This window comes from Lupinus angustifolius, chromosome LG09 (assembly GCF_001865875.1).
Source record: "Lupinus angustifolius cultivar Tanjil chromosome LG09, LupAngTanjil_v1.0, whole genome shotgun sequence".
Taxonomy (NCBI): Eukaryota; Viridiplantae; Streptophyta; class Magnoliopsida; order Fabales; family Fabaceae; genus Lupinus; species Lupinus angustifolius.
Window position 1 is genome coordinate 3,123,000 of NC_032017.1, and position 23,570 is coordinate 3,146,569.

The 23,570-nt window shown below is 32.0% G+C and overlaps 1 protein-coding gene and 1 long non-coding RNA gene across 5 annotated transcripts; one reads left to right on the forward strand and one right to left on the reverse strand.

Annotated features, from left to right (window-relative positions):
* On the reverse strand, positions 1,407-23,474 carry LOC109356868 (probable leucine-rich repeat receptor-like serine/threonine-protein kinase At3g14840). 4 transcript variants are annotated; one of them, XM_019600470.1, is made up of 24 exons: positions 23,229-23,419; positions 17,023-17,197; positions 11,562-11,633; positions 11,239-11,307; positions 10,582-10,653; positions 10,400-10,471; positions 9,412-9,483; positions 9,236-9,307; positions 9,050-9,121; positions 8,880-8,951; positions 8,711-8,782; positions 8,429-8,500; positions 7,707-7,769; positions 6,674-6,739; positions 6,557-6,592; positions 6,382-6,422; positions 5,147-5,523; positions 4,508-4,703; positions 4,270-4,416; positions 3,867-3,985; positions 3,535-3,745; positions 3,189-3,426; positions 2,751-2,901; positions 1,407-1,968 (listed from the first exon to the last, which is right to left on the reverse strand). In XM_019600470.1, the coding sequence occupies exons 1-24, from the start codon at positions 23,323-23,325 to the stop codon at positions 1,603-1,605; spliced, it is 3,000 nt and encodes a 999-aa protein (XP_019456015.1). In that variant the 5' UTR covers positions 23,326-23,419; the 3' UTR covers positions 1,407-1,602. The 4 variants fall into 4 exon arrangements, with proteins under 4 accessions (XP_019456015.1, XP_019456014.1, XP_019456016.1 ...); XM_019600469.1 differs by having other exon boundaries at positions 9,050-9,307; XM_019600471.1 differs by lacking the exon at positions 17,023-17,197 and having other exon boundaries at positions 23,229-23,343.
* On the forward strand, positions 3,427-23,570 carry LOC109356869. Its single transcript, XR_002108796.1, has 3 exons — positions 3,427-3,511; positions 13,000-13,005; positions 23,560-23,570. It is a non-coding gene; the product is annotated as an uncharacterized LOC109356869 (long non-coding RNA).

Here is a 23,570-nt window from a genome sequence, read left to right on the forward strand (position 1 = left end):
TATGTGTAATGACCAACTAATGTTATACTTATATGTTTACTTCATTTTAATTGTAGACCCCTTGCCAAATAAACAAGGTAGGTTGCGGCTATTACGTGCTGAAATTCACGAAGGAAATCATTTAGCAGTGACCAACTAATAAAATTAAGTTTGTTAGAAAATCATATACAGATGACCAAGTCAACCAGATTAGAGGACAATTGTCAAATTTTGTACTTAGTTTAGTTCGCAAATGATAGGTATAGTAGATTAGTTTTGCATAGATTGTAGCTTAGAGAATTCAATTAATGTTTAATGTAATGTATATGATTTGGTCTATATAATATATGTTTATGTAAACAGTGTAATTAATGTTCAATATATAAATTCAGTTGAAATTCAGTTGTGTTTATATAGTTGTCATTTGGTGTTTCTGTATGCATTCATTTTGTTGTTATGTTATGTTTCTGTATGTATCAAGATATTTTCTGTTGTGTGCGTAACTTTGTAGAATTAGGAATAATGGTATTCGACAGCACTTTTGTACGATTGCACTGTTATTATACCCATACTACATCGTTTTTTAACAATGCGTTGTTGATTACGTTGAATTCAACAACGCATTCTCAAAAAACGTTGTTGCTTTCGTTGAATTCAACAGCGCATGAACAAAAAAGCGCTGTTGAATACTTATCTTTCATTCATTCTCTTTTAGCTATACAATAGGGCATACGGTAAGAAACACTGTCAATATGATCAAAACTATTTCCTCTACACTTAATCGCTTAACACAGTGCTTAATCGAATAATTGTTTGAATGTTATTTATTGCCATTATTAATTGTTTTATATATTTAATTAATTGTCATTAATCGAATGTCATAACATAATTACTAATTTGAATTTCATTAAAAAAATGAATTAGTAAAAAAAATATTATATCTTCCACAACGTTTCCTTAAGATTGCGTTGTGGAACACTTACCTTCATATTTGAATGGAGAGTTTTTCCATAGTATATCTTCCACAACGTTTCGGATCTAAGGCTAGGTTCGGATTCAAAAATGACCCGACCAAGATTTAGGGTCGGACAAGGGACAAGCTTTTACCCGTCCCAATCCATCCATGTTCACCCTATGCATGATTAATAGTATATATACATATTTCATTTTGTATATCAAATTACATATTCGTAATAATAAATAATAGTGAGAAGACTTTATCTAAAATGAGTATGCAATATATTTAATCGAGTTTAGGGTCAGATTCGAGTTTAAAGGTTGATCTAGTTGATAATCAGGGTCAGATTAGCTTCGGGTCCGGATTCAAAAAATTACTCCAACCAACATTTAGGGTCACGTAAGAGACAAGTCTTAATTCGTCCCAACTCTACAAATGCTCACCCCTATTGTAATCATACAAATTAGGCAATTAGTGAAAATTTATCACGTTAATAGAAATGTATATGGTAATTTCACAAATATAAAAGTAGAAGTTCTCTTTAGTACAAATTTTTACCATCATTATTGCTACATCTTCCCTCCCATTACGTGGTAAGGTTGGGTACATTTATTTTCTCCAGACCCAATAAGTAAAAGTGTCTTGAGTACTATGCAAAGATGTCTCTAATTTCTCCCTTCCAAGTAAGAAGAATGCACAGGATATAGATCTGCTGCAGAATTTGATGAAGCAGTCCATGGCCCCTCCATTGAGGTACTACTATGTTCTTGGATCTCTTTGTAATGTAGTCTCGTTGCCTCCATCTTCTCATCCAATAATAACTCACTTGAGTCTGAAACCACTTCATGTACAACACTTCTACCTTCTAGCATGCTTACAACTGAAGACATTGCAGGCCTTAGTGTTTGAGTCACATTGGTGCATAGGAGAGCCACATTTATCATCACCATTACCTCCTCTTTGTTGAAATCTGAACCCAATCTTCTATCAACTAGCTCCATTAGATTACCTTCCTTTTTCAACAGATTTGCCTGTAAAGTGTAAACAGAATAATCTAAATGGTACTTTAATTTTACTTATTTATTATAGGCAAATAAAAGTTCAAACACCAACAAGGTGTTGTTCTGGTAGTGTAAGGCCTTGTAAGATCCCTAGGATGACCAAAAGATCAAATGTTTGATTCCTAGGAGCAACACTTGTTGGAAGGGACAACCACGTACCCAAAGGGATTAGTTCATTACCCATAGAGTGAGGAAATACCCTTGGTAGTACAAAAAAAAATAATAATTTAGAACAACCAACAAATGGAAACACTATACCCCAACATAGAATAGAACCAAACATATAGCTCCATTAGTAATGCACCATAGAATAGAACCTATATGTTTGGTTCCATCTTATTCTTCCACTTTTTATTTCATGTATAGTTCTGTTAGTGTAAAATGCACTAAACATTTAATAGAACCTATATGTTTGGTTTCTTCCTTTTCTGACATGACTATCAAACGCTAGTTTTTTGCTAAAGTTGAGTAAGAAATAATTGAACTGTAACAATTGTTTCCTAGTTTGAATATTTTCACATTCTAAGACAATGGTCATATTTGCATAGCCAGAAGTTGGAACAGTACATAGAACTTTAAAATTAACATAAGCAGATAGATAACACAATCATTCTTTTATATAATCATATATAGTTAGATATGAAAGGTGCTACTCTTAAGGGGAGCCATTAGATAAATCTTACTAAACCTTTATCACCTTGGTCCTTATTCTCAAAGACAATTTGGCATGAACATAACATGAAAATACTTACCCAATTAAGAAGAAGTAGTGCTTCTTCGTTTTGTCGGCGAGTGGTATTGTTCTTCCCACTTACGATTTCCAAGGCAACAACTCCAAAGCTATAAACATCTGCTTTGTCTGTCAAATAACCATGCATGGCATATTCTGGAGCCATATATCCACTACAAAATGAAAGTTAAAAGCAAGATCAACTACATCAACATTAGAAAACAACATAATCTTGAGTTTTTTTTTCCTAAACAACCAAAAGAGTCAAACTTTGTCATACTAAGCAAAAGTCAATCAGTTCTAAAATTTTAGTGAAACCATTAAGAGCAAAAATCATTTTTTAATCAGAATTCCATAAGCTGTCATTATATGCCTCCATGCCTTTTTTTCTCACAATCCAACCATATTATACTACAAAATATTTCATGATCACAGAAGAAATTAAAATATAGGAACTCACTATGTCCCAGCAATTCGGGTGCTAATATGAGTGTTTTCTTCTTCATCAAGCTTCGCTAAACCAAAGTCAGATATCTTAGGATTAAGATCTTTATCAAGCAACACATTAGTGGCCTTGATGTCTCTATGAACAACCTTCAGTCTTGATTCTTCATGGAGGTATGCCAAACCTCTAGCAATACCAACACATATTTTGTGTCTTGTGGGCCAATCCAATTTGATTTGATGTTCTCCTGAGCCTTTATATGTGAATATGATTGAAATCAAACAATGTTGCCACATAGTCATGCATATACACAAGTTACAAGATGTGGAATATTAGAAGTTGATGCATAGAGAAGAATTACCAAATAATGCACGAGCAAGGCTATTATTTTCCAAATATTCATATACCAACAATAGCTGATCTCCCTCAACACAACAACCATAGAGTTTAACAAGATAGGGGTGCTGCAATGCAGAAATCATTCCAATTTCATTTAAAAATTCACGATTCCCTTGCTTTGACTTCGAAGAAAGCTGCTTGACTGCTATTATTGTCCCATCTGATAGAATTCCCTGCATTTTAAGGAATGCTACATATTTATTGGAATGTCGAAGAAGGACTTTCAAAATGCAACAGCTAAAATTATAATAAATGTATGATAATCAAGAGAGCATGTTCTATTATGAAAAATACCTTGAACACAGGTCCAAATCCTCCTTCTCCAATCTTATTGGCAGTATTGAAGTTGTTTGTTGCTGCTTTGATTTGTCGTAGGGTAAATATCGACGTATGTAGATCTAAGCCCCTTATCTCTGTTGGTGCAAAGGAAATATCAGAAATCCCTTATACTGAGATATTGACATAGGATTAAGTATGTTGCAAGCCTTAAACTTGATTCTTGGCAAGATAATTAAGTAGGTCGAAGGTCCAAAAACATGACAAACTAAGGTACATACTCAAATTTACTCAGTTACTCTTCAATTCTACATGTGTAAGTTGCAATTTTTATTTCTGTTGTACTTAAAAATCCACATGTTTCAACAAAATGGTTGCTTGTCACTTGTCATGACAACAATTATAAGTTCTATGTAATTACCTTTTCCTAAAGTGTTTTTCTTTCCTAGACAACATTTCCACCAAAGTATGCCAATTACCACGGCAGCAATAACTGCTACTGCGACCACAATTCCAGCCAAAGCTCCTGCACCTATGCTACTTCCATTTTCCGAGGGGGGCATAAAGTCTGCATGATTATTATATAATATTTGTACATATTAGATTACAAAATTAAGTTGGTAACAAAATATTAAGAACTTACAGATAAGACAACCCACCAGATTTCACAGATATAGCTGATATAAGAGGACCATAAACTGATCTATGTGGAAGAGAAGTAGTTCCTTTTCCAGCCCAATATAAACGGATCTCCAAGGTAGTATTAGTCACAATAGCAGGGAAGGGTTTTGTAATTGCCTTACCAACCCCTCCTGCTTCTTCTGCAATATTGAAGTCCTTCTTAACCAATTCCCCCTACAATATTTCAATCCAAATCTTAGTGTTTTTAAAATATTGTAGATATTTATTTTATAAATAAACATTAGTAGATTTTTAAGTGGAAATTTTCTAAAATTGTTAACTAAAATAGTCTATATTCAAATGAGTAATCTCGGGCTTAGTACACAAGGTTCCCTCTCATAATATTTTTACTTTTAGAATAATAAGGATCTAATATATGGGTTGGGGATGTCCTTTTCGGGTCCTAGTGACCACTTGACCAAGGTTTTAAATAGGTTTTGGTAACGGTTTCGGAAACTTCGATGCGACTACAATTGTGGCCGTTATACAGTTTTGATGACTCCAAAACCTTGACAAACCGACATTTGTAGCAGTCGCAAGCCGATATTTAAAACCTTGTAGTTGCCTAAAGGGTGTTTTTCTATATGAAACACCTGACAAAAACATCAATTGTGTACCTGGATGTAGATGTCAAATAAACGCCTTCCTAAGCTGTTATATGTTTGATCATCAGTGAACATGATCTCCGCAAAATGTAGATTAACAGTGTAGTTTCCATTTCCCAGGCAAAATCCATAATAAGTGAGAGAAATGGGAGAAATACGTGCATTCATGTATAGTTCAGCATTCGTCATAGAAAGATTAGATTGACTCGGAGTAGTGTAATAGTCTGAACTATCATTATCCATGAAGTTACCAGTATTGCTAAAACCCCAGATTCTTGTTCCACTCTGTTGGAACCTAGCTGGTCCTGCAGTATCTGAATCATCATCATATGTGCTTTCATTGATTGTTACCATCCTTCCACCACAATTTATATGAAGAGAGTATGAGGCTGTGACAATCAGAATAAAGTTAACTAACATAAAAGAAAACCACATAAGAAAATTGCATTACTTCAAGTTTTATTCTTCCTTCAAACCGGCTTCATAAGCAAGACAAAGAAGATGATAACTAACCATTTGCAATTGCTAACTAACAAAACTCTGAGTTGTGTTGTAACATGTATAATCTTATGCATGAGCTTATAAATTAGATTTACTGAACCTAGAAAACAGAGAAAACCCTTTGGCATGAGTCCATGTATGCCTCTAATTAATATGAAATATTATTAGAACCAGATGTTGGGTAATCAATCAAAATTCAAAACTCCTTTGTGTTAGAACTAGTATCTAAGAGAATTGAGATTAAGAAGAAATTGAAGAATGCTTGGGATTTAAGATCAATGTGATCTTGAATATGCAGAACTTTTATTGAATTGTAAGAAGAATAGAAAGGATTACAAGAGTGATAGAGAATTTGCTCTAGTAACTGAATTGCTGCAATTAATAATTGATATGTTGTTGTAAGAAATATTGTTTTCATAGATTATTTCACAAAATATACAAAGTAAGAATATAATTTTCACTCAAGATATGTTGCTCTCATCTCTGTCTTTTGAGCTTGTGAGTATTGTTTTTATAGATACTTCCAAATGGGAACCTATGAAAACCTAGACAATTGGTTTATAATGTTGTGAGATGTTATGGGGTTCAGCATTGCAAGCTTTTTAGAGTACTAGAAAAAGTTCTTGCATCTGAGTATGGTTTTCTTTGCCCCCTGTGTATTCCAAAAGGGTTAAACAAGCTTAAGACTTCCATAACAACAATGAGATCTTTACAATGTATAACAAATTCATTATAAAGAAACTTACTTTTAGGACATGCAAAGCTTCTCAAACATGAAACTTTTCCTCTAAGAAATGATGGAAAGGACAGATAAGTTAGCATAAACCAATCATAATCATTGCAAGATTCCTCACATAATTTGTGAGAAGAGAAAGCTATAAGATTATACTAAAAAATCAATATGTATATTTCCAAACTTACGAGTCATTGGACATTAAAGTGCTAGCAAATAAGTTCCTGTGATATATAAGAGACTGTTATGACTTAGATATATTCTTAAATTTTCAAACAAATGAACATAAATGTAAGGATTCTTACACATTTCCATCTTGACATGCCTCAATCCCATTACTTCCTATACTAAAGTTATTATATGAAATATCCCTGTTTACAAATTATAAAATTAGATTCAGAATATAATAATATGACAATCAGATACATCTAATGAAAAATCAAAGAAGCCTAAAAAAACTAGCATCAATAATCCATATATAAATGTAAAATTGAACTGAAAGATCATAAAAGTTACAAAATGATTTACTTCATTGAAGAGCAGAGGTATTCATCAAGTGTTGAATTTTGGTACTACCAAGGTATCCCCTCACCCTTTTGGGTAAGGAACTAATCATTTTCGGGGTTCGTGGTTGCCCCTCCCAACAAGTGCATTCCCAGGAATCGAACCCTTGACCTTTTGGTCATCCTAAGGATCTAGGGGACCTTACACCACTAGACCAACACCTTGTTAGTAATTTGCTAAAGCTTGAGCATTCATAAAGCTTCTTCACATGTTTGTATTGCTATTAGATACATAACATGCTACCCAGTAATCGAACCCTTGACCTTTTGTTCATCTTAGATATCAAGCAGGGCCTTACACAGTTACACTACTAGACTAACACCTTGTTGGTCAAGTGAAATGAAAAACCATTACATCTAGTTGGTAATTTTATCTTAGGGTCATATATATGCTTTTGGTGATCAGTAATCACTGCAGCATAGTCTGTGTTCATGCACTTAATGCCCAAGAACAAGCAAAAAACTATACAACTAAAGGTATGTTTGGAAGGAAGGTTTTGGAGAGAAAATTTTTTATTTCAAATAATTATCTTTTTTATTTTATAATTTTTAAAATGAAAGAAATATAGTGATATATTATTATGAAATATACATTAGTATATATTTATTTATAAACATTATATAACTCATTTAATTTAAGAATAAGAAAATGACTTTCCCTTCCTTTTCTTCTGAAACCTTCAATAAAACTAACTTACAAATTGAAATAGAGAAACATGTTTGATATGTTTATAGTATTTTTGCTACAACAATTACATTTTGAAAGAGAACTCACATATTTTTAACTTTTTTTGTCCATGTAGGCACTAGTCCAGTGAGAAGGTTTCCAGTTAAATATCTGCATTAAAAGAGTATCAAGAAACTAATTAATAGAACTTATCACCACAGAAAATAAGTCAGTTATCATTAATCACATGTATTTTTACGAAGAATTGGAGTGATTCAGATAATTGTCTTAAGGGGTCCTTCTATCTTAGACAATAGATAAGATCAATGACATAAATTCCAATTAAGTTCTAGAACACAAAAACCTAGTCCCTAGGTTTATCACTTCAACTATCCTTTCAGATAGAAGCAGGTACATGATCCTATAGACAGGAGAGAAAAAAGGAAGGTACATATTAACAAGCTTGAACTTTTGAAACAGAAACCACTGATGGATTTTTGTATGGAATTTATATTAACACTGAACATGAAATTAGTAAAAATACCTATCACATGATAATTTGAATGCATATATCCAAAATTCCAATTACCAAAGTGATTCATCCCTTATTATAACACTCTGCAATTATAATGAAATGTTTGTCTGAACTACTTTAGCTCCATTTGGTTGACATTCATTTTCAATGTATCTAATTAGTTTTATCCAGCTATCATACTTTAGACTAAAATTGAAACTAGTGTTTTAAGCATAAAGAAGCCAATATATCAATGGTTAAAACTTGAAATACCCCTATATTACAAAATCTAAGGAAAGTATGATAAATTTCTCACATGTATGTCGCTTTTTTTAAGCCATCATATGTACTTGGGATTTGTCCACTCAATTTGTTAAAGCTGAGATCTCTGAAAGAGAAGTTATATCCAGGACAAGTTAAAAACAGCTTATGAAAATGGTCACAGAAAAAGTGATAATCTTGCATGGTAATATGCTTGAGAGCCATATAAAAGTTATATCCATGAAAGCAAAGGTTGGAATAATAAGTTATACATAATACAAGAAAGTTTAATTATTTGTTGCATCTAAACAAAATGGGAAAGTAAGACATCAATTACAAGGTTTTTAAATTATCCATTGCCCCAAGATTTTCAGGAAGTGTTCCATTAATGTTGCAACTCCTCAAAATCCTGTGAAACAATCAGAAAGATAACAACATATTATGAGTACTTCTTCAATTTCTTTTTTGATTTTCTATCTCTGAAAGAGTCAGAACTAGCAACTCACAGATGGTGCAATGGCAGATTATTAAGGTTTGGAAATGGTGAAAACTCAGATCCTTTCAAATCACTAATTCTCCTGCATATCACATTAGAATCTTAACTATTAAACACAATTCAAATGGAAGTTCATTTTGAAGCCTTGCATACTATTACTATATAAAATATAATACATACAAGTCAGTTAAGTTTTCCATAAGTGAAATTCCAGAAGGAATTGGCCCACTCAATCCACTCCCTTGAATCACTCTGTCAAAATAAAGTAACAAATTGGCGGCTTCAGATAAAGACAAGTGTAATTCAACAGTGGAAAAACAATTGAACATGAAGGAGTATATAATACTAATAAAGAAGAATTCACACAGTTTCTGGAGACTTGTCCAAGATTGAATAAAATCAGGGATCTTCCCAGAGAATTGATTGTCTGGAATTCGACTGCGTAATCCAAGGGTGAGAAACAAAGAAAAGTTACTACTAGTTCAAAAACAATACTATTTGGTTTAGTGATCACATATGAGTGTATAAAATAAGAAGCTTACAAATCCTGCAATGAAGTGAGCTTGGCAAATGTTGGAGGTATCTCTCCAGTAAAATTGTTGGAAGAAAGTAGCCTATATATAATTAACAACAAAAAATAAATTATGAAACTAAATTTCAAACATTTATTAGTCAAGAATGAAGATCAAGCCAAAGATGGTGCCATAACAAGCCAACGTGAGTGACCCAAGCCAACGGGCCAACTTGCGTGCTAGAGTATGTGCCACATCGTGCCAGATTGGCATGCCTGACTGAGTACAGTATGTGCTATGTGGTGCCACAACATTGTGCCGAGGACCAAGCTATCGTGCCAGTGTTGTGCCAAGGACTCAGCTAAGCCTCATGCCAGATGACCGAGACAAGCTACATGCCAATGTGCCAGATGACCAAGCCAAGTACTATGACACAGAGTGCCAAGGACCAGGACAAGGATACTGCCAAGGACCAGGACATCACTTTTCAATGAAATTTTTGTCTTTTAGTTCCTGCTGGGTTTATTCAAGTGTGAAGTCTCACATTGGATATGAGGGGAAAGTGAAAGAGTTTATAAGTAGAAAAGACTCATGAAATTAATGCCTTAATGTTTTGATTCAAAACGTGATGTCTCACTTATGACTCTCCACTCTTCCTATACCTAAGTAACATTGGAACTCCTGACGAGTGGTTGGAAGCTCCCTAGTTGCAGTCTGGTCTAACAAGTGAATGAAGTGACATCAGACTCGATGGTTCGGCTGAGATATGGTGGACTTAAGGGGGAGCGGATCGGAAAGTATGCAACACCCACACTTATTTATTTAAGGTTTTGTTTCAAGATGTGGTATCTTATTTGTGGCCCTCCACTCTTCTCTGGCCCGATTACAATAGAACTATCCGGTAGTTGGAGGCTCCCCAGTCTCATCCAACAGTTTCCCCTCAGATTGACGTTTTCCCAAAAAAGTGAATATGTTTATTTAGTGGGGAGTAAATTGAAAAATAAAACAAAGTGCTTACATTCTTTGAATCTGAGATAGATTCCCAAGCTCAGCAGGTAGCTTTCCAGATAACTGATTGGCCTCCACAACACTATTCATTTGAAGTTAAAAGTTAAGTTCCATAAAAACTATTTAAATACATTTCTTCATACACATGAAATAAAAACATGTTTTTACTAAGATAGATAAGGAGAAACTCACAAGCTTTGTAGGGTGGATATGTTTGCTATCTGTATAGGTATTGAACCTGTTATTCGATTTCCAAGCAAAGAACTGTGATAATCATAATCAACAAACACATTGTCATTAAGTTCTATTTGCACCAAAAATACTATAAAATAAAAACTATAGAGTCTATTACTCTATTTATTTAGATTAGTTTATTTTATATTTAGAGTAGTATTTCAAATTGCGGACCGCAATATTATGATTGTTGTGACGGCTGCAATTATATCACACTGTGATTGTATCGGACAGTATTTGGACTGCATCAAGCTACAATGTAATCGCATCGGGCCACACAAACCGCATTAACATCAAAAATATGTTTTTATTGACAAAATTCACACAACAACGGCCGCAACAACAACAATCACAATAACCGCAATTTAAAACACTGGTAATGTTTTGAATCGCGGTTACGCCGCAATTGATTGCGAATAGTTACAGGAAAATGAAACCACAAGCTGTTGCAATACATTATACAAGATAAAGGCTCATAGATTTTAAAAACCTTCATACGTAGATTTTAAAAATTATTTCCGAAAATTAAATAAATCAGAAATACATGTTAAGATCATATATTATATAGAATGTTGGTGGTTAAACAATTGACAATAAAAATCAAAGAGAGAGTACATGTTGATTAATTTCATGGAGCCCCATTCTTCTGGAATTTTGCCACTCAAGTAGTTGCGAGTAAGGTCACTAAAACAATGAGAAAATGCGTCAAACATTTCATGAATAGAAATAAGTCGAAGAAGAAGGGATTTGGTTACTCTAAAAGTACATCTTTTTAGTCCACATTTTAGTCATCATCAATTGTTCAAAGCATTGGATTTTTCTCTCTCAAATTAATGGCTAAGAAGTGAAGTGGTTAAAAAACTTATTCTCGAATGAAGCGAATCTTCCCCATAAACTAATGTATGGTTGAATGTTAACAAAGTATGAAAATTACTTACATTTCTTGAAGGTAAGGTAACCTTACTAATTCTGGAGGAAGTGTGCCTGGTAGATTTTGTTGTTTCAGAAGTCTGCAAGTTCATTATTTAATCATTAATCATAAATAAATAAATAAGAAAACACTTAAATAAGAAAACACTTCTTTACTTATGTGATTTTCAACATAACTTTTTTATTAAATCTTTTTTTTATTGGATTTTCACTTTCTCACACAATATAATTTGTAACTTCATTTTAATATATAAATATTTAGATACTATCAAAAATATTATCTTTTGTATGTTCTTTGTCAACACTTTCATTGTAAACTATTATATTAAACTTGATTATGTGTAGTTTTCTATGATAAACAATTTATGTTAATTTTAGTAGTGTTGTAAACATTATTTTCTTTATTATATTTTTGTGGTAAAAATTAAATCAAATTAAATACACAATAACATAATACTTATTATCTATTTTTTGTTATAAGTTGTTTTGTAAATTTTCATTTAGTGTTTATTACCAAGTCAAATGTGTCAAAAAAGATTAAAATAAATAATTAAAACGGGTAGCCTGAACCTGCCTGGGTAAGCCCAGCCCAAGCTCAAATTTAAAATAGCTCGGTCGGGCCAAGTTAAAAAGTCCAGATTCTATAAAAAAGTACCTAAAATAATACCCTAAGCCTTATAAATTTTCGGACTTTAGCGGATCGGGCCGATCGGACCCGTCCGTTTTGAGAGCTCTAGATAAGACCTACATTCCTCGTACGGCACTAAAATATTAAAAAAAATATTAAGAATTTAATCCTAATTAAAAAATAATCTTAAAAATTATTTTGGATACCATAAAATACAAAATGGTAGTATATTTAAAGAGAAAAAAATGTGTGTACTGACAGTGTATATATTTTATATACTATCAATGCATCATCTACTATTGATATTTAATAATTTTTTACTTTTCAGAAAAGTAATCAAAATGGATGGTGGGTAATGTGGTGTCTGTCTATAAATCTTTACACTAACAGTATATAAATTTTACACTTATAATTAAATATGACATGTTAAATATGTTTAAAAATGTTAATTAGGATTGGCCCGCAAGACTTGGGTCTGGTTGCATTGAGTTTAAAATATACCATTCGTGAACATTCTAAACTTGTTTTGGGAAAAAAGAAGTTCAAATTTTATTCAGATAAATTTTTTAAACTTGTTTTGGAAAAAAAATAAGTTTCAATTTTACCCTAATCTTACTCAGAATAAGAAGACTTTCATCTTACCTTCAAGATTATCACTATAACCTTAGGGTTTAGGATAACCATTTTGTATTCAGATAAGTAAATGGAGGAGTAATTGAGGGAGAAAAGGTTGTTGGAGATGAAGAGTTGATTAATTGTAGGTGAAGAAATTGATGAAGAGTTATTATGTTGATCAAAAGGAAAAATGTCTCTAATAGAATAGGGTGGTGCAGGTTTAAAATAAGGAGATATATGCCTAGTTTAAGTAGAATGAAATGGAAATGAGTTATCATACAAAATAGTATTTCTAGAAAGGAAAAGTTCATGTGATTCTATATTGAAATTTGGTTCTACGAGATTGAATGGTGCTAGTAAAATTTAAATAACCAAACACTTTAAGATTATCAAGGTTTGATAACTTCTAATATTGAAAAGTATAGGAACTATTATTTTTTAGAAGAGGGATAAATAATCTTTTGATAATGTGGACCCCGTGTTGTATAACTAAATTCCAAAGTTTAAGAGGTAAATGTGACCAAAAGAAAATGGCCATAGCTATATTGTTTTGTTATAGATGAGACCCAAATTCTCAATCTTTTACATTTTATCCTTAACCATCAAACCGTTTTATAATCTTTTATTTTATTTTAATTTATTATGAGTGAGGCTCCAACCCACAGGCTCCTTTATTTCATTCATTAAATTACTCCACCTTAACTCAGATAACCGACTACCTAAGTAATAATTTCATTCGTTCTCTAAGGCCTTCTCCAACGACACTTCTAGCTTTGTCCTTAAGCATTGGGAACGTTCATAAAAAATGAAACTAATGGGAGATGTCCTTAATTAGAGCACCCTGTTTAAATTACAACGTGGTGAGTTGTAGTTGTGCAGAGTATTTAAATAATAATAAAAATATAAATATAAATAATTATAAAATAAATCGTAAGGCCCATCTAAAAATAATAATTAAATTATTTGCTTAGCTATGATCTAAAGAAAACAAAACAAAAATGTCACTTGATTTGATACTATCATTTATCAGTTTCAGACTATTATTTCAACCATGTATATATGCATGATGACTATTGGTTTATTTTTCTAAATGTGATTTTCAGATTATATATTTTTAATTTTAGTTTAGGTAAATGTTAGTATTTTCATTATTATTTCCTAATATCTACCTTTTATATGAATCAAAACAAAATTTAGATGATAACAAATTAAAACATATAGTGAAAACCGATATGATAAAACGAGAATAGAGCAAAATGATCATAGCATCATTGCCATGCCACCGCCATCAATCTCAACGAAATCACGAGTTTTTCAATTACCAAAAAATTATAAAAGTTATCAACTTTTTTAGATATAGGTACAAATAATGAAGTCATTGGAGTCATAACCTGGTTCAATAGTTCAGGTGAAGAGTTTAAGAAATAAAGTAAAAGACATTATGTGTTTGAGTCTCACTCATAACAAATTAAGAAACAGAGTTATAAGGTAGTATAATGACTAAAATAAAAGAAGTTGAGGGATTGAGCCTCAATCGGAACAAATCCTTTCACAACCATTATCATCACCCTCCATCACTATACTTACTCTTCCCCTTTGTCGATAATTCATGACTTATTTCCGGGGACGATGTTATATATGTTTGAGGGTGTGCAAATGCACATTTTGAATATATTTTTTGAAAAATATTTATACCACTTATATCTCTATAAACCTCAAATTTAATTTTGAGGGAAATATCTATGATCTGGTGTAAAGATTTATACATAGTCACTATATCATTCACAATTTATTTATATTTTTTAATAGTCAATGATGATTAAAAATAAATGATGATGATGAACTGATAGTGTAGAAAACTCTTAACTGTCGGTGCATATAATTTTTTCTCTATTTTTTTCATGAAAAACAAATAATCATTAACGAGTTGAATTATTTTATAATATTGTGGATATGAAATTTAAGGAATTTCATGATTGTTTCTCCGAAATAAATATCCATTTATTTTTTGTATGTCTTTTCCTAGTCTAGCCAATTTCTTCTTTAGTTTTGATATAACAAAACTGATTGAATTTATATTGTATTATCTACATGTTTTTTGTTCAACTGATTTGGTGATGTTTGACAATCAACTTGGGACTTATTGATATTCATAATAGTGTCGAATTTGCTTCTATGAAATGAATCAATAATTTTTCAAATAAATTGATTGAAAGTAGAAGAATTTTTTCAACTATGAAAATTGTGAAAAATAGGTTGTGTAATTGAATGAGAGATGCATGAATGAATGTTTAATTTGTATAGTGACTTATATTTAGCGAGAAATGTTCCATAACATTGACAATGTGTTAATCATTCAATGATTTTAAAATATGAAATCACATTAATTAAGAAATATGTTATTTTTATTATTAAGTATATTTGAATTTTGTGATTTTAACACTAAATTTTTTATTTTTTATAATTGATAATATTTATTATTTAATTTTTAAGAAATTTTGCACACCCTATCTCTGGGTCCTAGATCTATCACTGCTTATATCATCAACTTTGGTTTTTAACTCTTTTCGTAGTAATTAACACATTGTAAAAGTGTAAAAGTTATCAACATTATCATCTGCAGTTATCAATAATAAGAACAACCCTTATTAACTAGCATGGTCTTAATTTTTTCTATTTACACAACTACCTATTAGAGGATATTTTTGGAAGATGATAGTTGGTTAAGAAGTTAAGTTTGTGTTAGTTACTTGCTTTACAAGTTTTCTTTTCTTCTTTTCTCTTGTATAAATAAGTAATATGACCCAATTCTTACTCATTCAATTCAATGATAATAATAAGAAATGTTACATTTTAATGGATGCTTTGATTATCTATTCTTTCTCTTTTTCTTCTTTCTTTCTTGTTCATATTTTCTTTCTTATTCATGAATGACTCATACCATTTTAACATGGTATCAAAGCATAATTATCTTTTGATAGCTTCCGCTTATGGTTCCATGAAGGATTTCATGGAAAACTTCAACAATCAAGAACATGGTGGTGCTTTCTTTTTCATCTCAATGGCCTTCATTAGTGTTATCTTGCTTCCAATAGGTGATAATGCTGCACGTGGCAAGACTATCTTGATTTATTTGATTGCTCCAGCGTTGGTTCTTCAGCATCCAATGTTTCTTTTCAACATATGACCCTAAATTCTTCATTATCACCTTCTTCATCGACCTTCAAATTCAGATCAAAGGAGTTGGTTTTTGGTCAAGAATTCTTTTCAAGTACATAAGCTAGCTTCTTGATATCCTCAAGCTCTTCAAGAATGGAGTACTATGACCAATTTATCCTATACAAGATTACATCATTTTCTTATTCTTCATTATTTACCCCTCTTTCTTATTCATCATGAATCATCTCATTAGGATCAAGATTCAGATCTTTTCTTTCTTTCATCATCAATGGTTGATTCGCTTCTGTCCATGATGGTTAAGCTCAGATATAACTTCTGTCATGGATGGTTAAACATTGAAGGTGTAGCTTTTGTCCATAGTGGTTAAACAAAGATATAGCTTCTGCTATGGATGGTTAAGCATTTGATGATATAACTTTTGTCATGAGTGGTTAAGCGTTGTTATTACTTCGAATCAAGCTTCAAATCTATTCCAAATTGGAGAGTGAAAATTTTCACTCACCAGCTTGAAGGGGATATTAAAGATATATTATATTATATTTTTGAAAGATGATAGTCGGTTAGGAGGTTAAAAATTAGCTAGTTAAGTTTGTGTTAGTTACTTGTTTTACAAGCTTTTTTTCCCATTCTCTTATATAAATAAGTCATACTGACTCACTTCTTACTATTTCAATTCAATGATAATAATAAGAAATGTTACATTTCAATGGAGACTTTGATTATTTATTCTTTCTCTTTTTCTTCTTTCTTTCTTATTCATCTTTTCTTTCTCATTCATGCATAGCTCCTACCATTTTAACAGGTTCATCTCTGTCAAAATACCACTCACCAATAATCCAATCTCAATCACTATCACCATCATCATCATGATCATCTAGATCTACAAAAACTAACAGATCTAGAACCACCATCACATACTATTTAGCTAGTTTTTTAGTCATAATTACAAATTACATCCTTGACTATTAGTTAGATTAGAGCTTAAGATTTCATCCTACAAAAATATTAGAGTAGTAGAAATTTATGAGACTAAGAGATATACATACATGTTAGTAACATGGCAGATGGTTGCATTGGCAAAAGAGCAATTGCATGTGACAGCATTTTCTGTGACTTCAACTTGATCAAGTGATGTCCAGTTACGTTGTCCACTGCATGGATCTACGCTAAAATCCCAATCTTTTTTTCCAAGTGTCTTTGCTATCTGTTTCAGAGCTTCCACTATTATATGGAAAACAAATTATGTTATTTGCTATCTCCAAAAAAAAATATAGATTTATATGGGGGATTAATTCTCACATTGCAAAGGTTTCATATTATTGATTACTTTAATAAATAATATGTATATTTTTTCGTTAATGGACAAGTAATGTTTTAAAAAAGTTGCAACTGGCTAAAAAGTTATAACCAATCTACACTGTTTAAATTTTCACTACTCATTAATCATAATTGTATTATCATTGCAAAAAAATTAGCAACCAAGATGAATAGTGATCACAATTGTGATCATATTAATTGGTGTTCCAGATCATGAATTGTTGGGTAACATAGTAATGTAAATATCGTACAACTAAAATAGAATTGAGGAGTACCTAATTCAAATAAAAATAGAATTGTGACATTCGTTTGATTTAATTCCTAATTAAAAATAAAGATAAGTTCTCTTAATTAAATTAATAATTGACAATCATAATTAAAATTCTCTTGTTCTAACAAATAAGGATTAGCTAATTCAAATAAAAAAATTTCTCCTTAATAAAAAATATAAAAATATATCATCGAAAATGTTTTTCATGATAATTTATTTTCCTCAACTCAATCATTGGATGGTTGTACTATGTTACTTCTGCTCCCAATTAAAATACTTAAATCAATAAACAATTTTCTAAGTAACTACGTAGCTTTGACTCCCTATTGTCCATGAGGATATACATAACCAATATTTCATCCTGTCAGGCACAACAAAAATAAATTTTGTCACTTTTTTAATAATTAATTAAATAACAAAATAACTTTAGGGTATAAAGTAAGTCATGGAATTTAGTAAATGTATCGTTTAGAAGAGGGAGTAAGTCATGCAATTTAGTGAAAGTATGTCATGAATACGAATATTAAATTCAAAGCCCAATGTGTTTGGGCTAAAATATATTTCTACATTTTTGTCCATAAAAATGTAGTGACAACTCTAAAAAGTCATGTAGCCAAAAGTCGGGGCATGACACTAAGAAATCTTTCAAGCACCTCATTTATTGCCACCACCCAAATATCTTATCTTTTGCTTACAACATTGGACTTTCAAAAAAGCCACGAAAAGTGGTTTTATTTGTGTGTTTTGCAATCTCCCTCTTAAGGCCATTTTTTGGCGAGCTTTCAAAACATTTCTTAACTTCTTAGTTTCATGTTGCTCACGTTTCTGATAGATCATATGAGGATCTACACCTTATAAACTTATCATTGTTGATTGGCTTTCGTCATCACATTTGTTAGGTTCTCTTCCATATGAATCTTTTGCATATCTATACTCCCTTCATCTATTACTTCTTTGACAAAATGATATTGAACTCCTATGTGTTTTATCCTTGAATGAAATGTTGGGTAGGTGCCCGAGTTCTTACACTAACCTTTTAATCCAAATTGACTCCTCAGATGCTTAGGTAGGTGTAATGTATTAAGCTTCTATAGTAGATAAGGCTACTAGTAAATGTAATTTGGATAACTAGCTTATTGCTTCTCCTGCAAGTGTGAACATATGGCCTATAGTAGACTTTCTTTTATCAAGATCTCCATCAAAATTTGATTCAACATATCCTCTAAAAGTAAACTCGGATCATCCAAAACATAATGCAACATTTGAGGTTCCTTTTATATATCTTAGGATCCTTTTGACCACACTCCAATGCTCATTACCTGGATCTACCATGCAACAACTGACCACTCCAATTGGTTGAGCAATATCTCATCACGTACATATCATGACATATATAGGACTTCCCACCGCTGATGCATACAGTACTCGAAACATTTCCATCCTCTATGCTTCATTGCTAGGACTCATACTTGATGATACTTTATAATTGAGAGGAAATATGGTAAAGGTCAGCATACCGTCTTGCATGTTGAAGCACCGCAAAACTTTATTCAAGTAATTTTTTAAGAAAGCCAAATATTCTCATCTTTTCTATCTTGGTGAATTTGCATCCCTAAAATCTTGTTTGTTGGTCCAAAGTCCTTCATATTGAACTCCCTAGCCAATTGTGCCTTCAATTTATGGACTCGATCTTCGTTGGGGCCTACCACCACCATGTCATCTACATACAACAACAAAGTGATGAAATCATTGATATTAAACCTCTTGAAGTACGTACAATGGTCAAAACTTACTCTATTGTATCTGAGGCTAATAAAGCAGGAATCAAATCTCTTGTACCAATATTTGGATGTTTGTTTTAGATCGTACAAAGATTTGGTTAACCTGCAAACCAAGTTTTCTTATCCTTCAAAGCCTTATGGTTGGAGCATATATATCTCTTCCTCAAGTTCTCCATGAAGAAAAACAGTCTCTACATCTAGAAGTTCAATATGTAAATAAAATGCACCACACATAACTAGGACTACTTTAATAGTGATAAGTCTAACCATCAGAGAAAATATATCATTGAAATCAATTCATTATTTTTGAGCATATCCTTTTATCACTAGTCTTGGACAATAGTGTTCCACCAGATCATTGTCATCTTTTTTGATCTTATTGGCCCATTTATTAGCAATGGCATTTCGACTATTTGGAAATGTAACAAGCTCCCATGTTTCAACCTCTCCCAACAGATTGGAGTCTATATAAGGCCTTCATTTCCCCCTACATTGCTATCATCCATAGAGAAGCATCTAAGCTATTCACAACCTCCTGAAAGGTTGATGATTCTCCTTCTTCAGTTGGAATACAATATGCATTGTATCTTGCAATCACATAGTCTGAGTATCATGATGGTGGTCTTATTAGTCGTTTTGATTGGCGAGATTATGTATCATTGACCTCATCTAGTACTTGTTCCTTGTGGTCCAGTTCAACTTTAGAAGGATTATATTCTCCAGATTTTTCATATATCTGAACTGTGGTAGTTTTTTAGCATTGTTGTCATTTCTCTTCCCACTTTGCAGTTCATTTTCTGAAAATATCACATCTATGTTATCACAACCTTGTGGGCAGTGGGATCCCATAGGCGATAGCCCTTAACACCATCACAATAGTCCAAGAATATACATTTCATAGATTTTGAATCTAATTTCTCTCTCTTAGGAGTTATACATCGCATGTATATGATATTCAAACACATGGAGAGAAGAATAACTTGTTGGCTTTCCATACCACATTTCCATTGGTGACTTCAACTCAATTATAGTCGATGGCGACTGATTTATCACATAACATGCAGTTTTGACTACTTTTACTTAGAAAGACTTGGCTAATCATGTAGTTCTCAACATATCTCTTATTCTTTCTAAGAGAGATATATTCATCTGTTCTGCTACACCATTTTGGTGAGGTGTGTGAGCAATTGTGAGTTACCTTTGAATACCATCTTGCCTTCAAAATGAGAGAAAATTGTCATCTAAATATTCTCCTCCATTGTTTGTCCTGAAGCACTTAATTCTTCTACCAATTTCAAGTTCCATTTATGCTTTGAATTCCTTGAAAACTGGAAACACATCTGATTTCTTCTTTTCTGGATACATCCATAATCTCCTGGAGTAGTCATTAGTGAATGATACAAAGTATCTTGCTCCTCCTATGGATATTTTTGGTGACTTCCACACATCAGAATGAATCAAACCTAGAGTGTGTTTTCTCCTAGCAGTTAATTTATCAAACTTCAATCTATGTTGTTTACTAATTACACAATGCTCACATAAAGGTAAATTTACCGACTTGAGTCTGGGTAAGAGATTATGTCAAGCAAGGAGTTTCAAGCCTCACTTTGACATGTAGTCTAGTCTGTGATGTCACGTCAATGTTATTTTCTCTTGATCGGCTGTTACAATTGATGCATCTCCCTCTTGCATTGTATTTCCTAGAAGTGTGTATAGATTAGCTGCGATCATTTATGCCATCATCACCACAATAACACCTCTTACAAATTTCAAGATACCCACATTCAATATGGGTCTTGCACTTGATGTCATCTAACTGCTCAATAGACCATTCTTCCTTAAACCCTTCACATGTCATACTCCTTGAATTATGTGAATGGTATTGTCATACATTTTCAACTTGATTTTACCAACTACAACAATTTATAAGTCATGATCATTTCCCATGAACATGGATCCTTCTGAGATAGGCCATAAGTGAAAAACCAATCTCATCTTAGAGTCATGTGTCATGTTGCCCCTGAATCCATTAACCAAATATTAGTGAGTTGTTTTCCGCCTTTAGAACTAATTTATACTGCGTTATATAGGGTTTCTCCATCATTTGAAGTACTTGTAACACAACTTTTAGAAGTTGTTGTTTTAGGAGTCTTCTCAGTACTCTTCTTGTTGTGCCAACAATATTTCTTCAAGTGCCCTATTAAGCCACAATTGTAGCATTTGAGATTCTTCCTTATTTGAGATTTTGATCTACAATGATTGTGACTCCCACTGGAGTCACATTCCATTGATCTATCATTAAAGTCTCTACTTGCTTTGAGCCTCCCAAGTTGTCTTCTTTGTTCTTTCGCCTAAATTATTCTTCAAGAATAACTCAAGATACATCATCAAAAGATAGATAATCAGAAATATTATTGTTTATAATGCTGATGACAAGTATACCATATAAATCTAGTAAACTTTGAAGTAGAAGCTCTGCATGTTCGTTTTTTACTACTTTGAAATTTGTCGATGTAAGTTGAGAAAATAGTGTATTCATATTGTTAATGTGATTCACCACCGATGTGGATTCACTCATCCGAAGAGTACAGAGTATCCACTTTAACAATATTATGTTATGAAGTGACTTGACCTCATATAGTTTAACGAACACATCTCATATTTCCTTTGCGGTCTTCTTTTATGTGATACTCGACAATACTGAATCTAACATCTCTATGTACAAATTGGCAACAACATTGTCATTCATCTCCTTCCACTTATCATTAGTTACTCTAGTAGGTCTGCCTTTAATTGCTTCTAAACAATTGTCCTCCCTCAATATTGCATTTATCTTCAATTCATCAAGAGAAATTACCCTCATTGAACATCTTTAGCTCATATTTTATTGTCATAGTTTTGACAAATATTTGTTTCTCAATTGTACTGATTTACATAATTTCACCGTGAATAGTTTTGTATACATGAGCAGTATTATATGTATTACCGTATACTAGAATAAATCCAATATACGTTATCAATCACTATAAAAGTATACAACCACATGTTGAATAGTAATCGCGAATAATATCATGCGAAGTAGTAACTACCAACCAATGACTTTGATATCACTGTTATGTAAAAGAGTTATGGAAATAATATCACACAACTAAAATAGAGCTGAGAAAATAGGAACTCACACAATATTTAACATGGAAAAACCCTATCAAAATGATAATGATGATGGGAACAATGAAGAGAGAATAAAAGATTTTTACTGGAAAATATTACAGCCTCTCTAAATACAAGGAGATTCAGTTACTCCAAGAGTAAGTTTAATAAACTTACTTCACATCCTAGTAAGTTTAAATCTAGTCACTAATTTAAACCATTAAATTTTCCTAGAATTTATGATTAAAGTTTATATAGTACTAAAGAAATGAGAAGTACTAAGAAAACATTATAAGTATTTTACACCAAGAAAATACTAAACTTTATAAAAGTGCAAGATGCAATGTTCTGAATGAAAGTTATGAGAAACATTCAAGCACCTTATTATTGTTGCCACCCAAAATCCCATTTCTTTTGCTTATAATATTGGACTTTCAAAATGCAAAAAAAAAAAGTGGCTTTACTTCCGTGTTTGTCATGAATCTAACCAATAATAATCAAATATTTCTTAACTAGCGTGTCTGACATGAATCTAACCAATAATAATCAAACAGATCTTAACAAATGTATAAATAACAGCACTATACCATAATGAATTGAAAGCCAAGAGCTAGAACTCCAACCATTAATTGTGAGTATGTTTTATCTTGATATATTGGAAGAAATTAATTTCCAGCGTCCTTTAGAGACATGAGAGAACTCTTGTTGTGAAAAAAAATATTTATTTACATACCTTCATCATTGGATAAAGTGGCTCCAGAAGCTAAAGAGGGTAAGTAAAAGGTAGCAAGTAGCATAAGGAAGAAGAAACCAGGGTAATTTATGTTCATGCTTTGCTTATTTGATAGCTAGGTATTAAAAGCAATAGGATTCAGTGATAGGAACATATAAATAAGAAAGTTAGGAGTTTATGATGTATAAAGATCTGGGGCTATTCATATTAAGCGCAGGGAAGAAAAGAGAAAACAAGTTTAGGATTGGTGAGAACTGAGTAAAAGAAAGAAGTGAAATCTCACACAAGAAATCAGAGAAAAAGAGGTGGTGGAACTTATACATATGTAAAGAGAGATCTATT

Coding starts and splice junctions, on each gene's coding strand:
- LOC109356868 (XM_019600469.1), bottom strand. CDS start 23,325: ATGAACATAAATTACCCTGGTTTCTTCTTCCTTATGCTACTTGCTACC. Junction 10,654..11,238: donor TCCATGAAATTAATCAACAT/GTACTCTCTCTT, acceptor TGATTATCACAG/TTCTTTGCTTGGAAATCGAA. Junction 3,986..4,269: donor GAAAAACACTTTAGGAAAAG/GTAATTACATAG, acceptor TTGCACCAACAG/AGATAAGGGGCTTAGATCTA.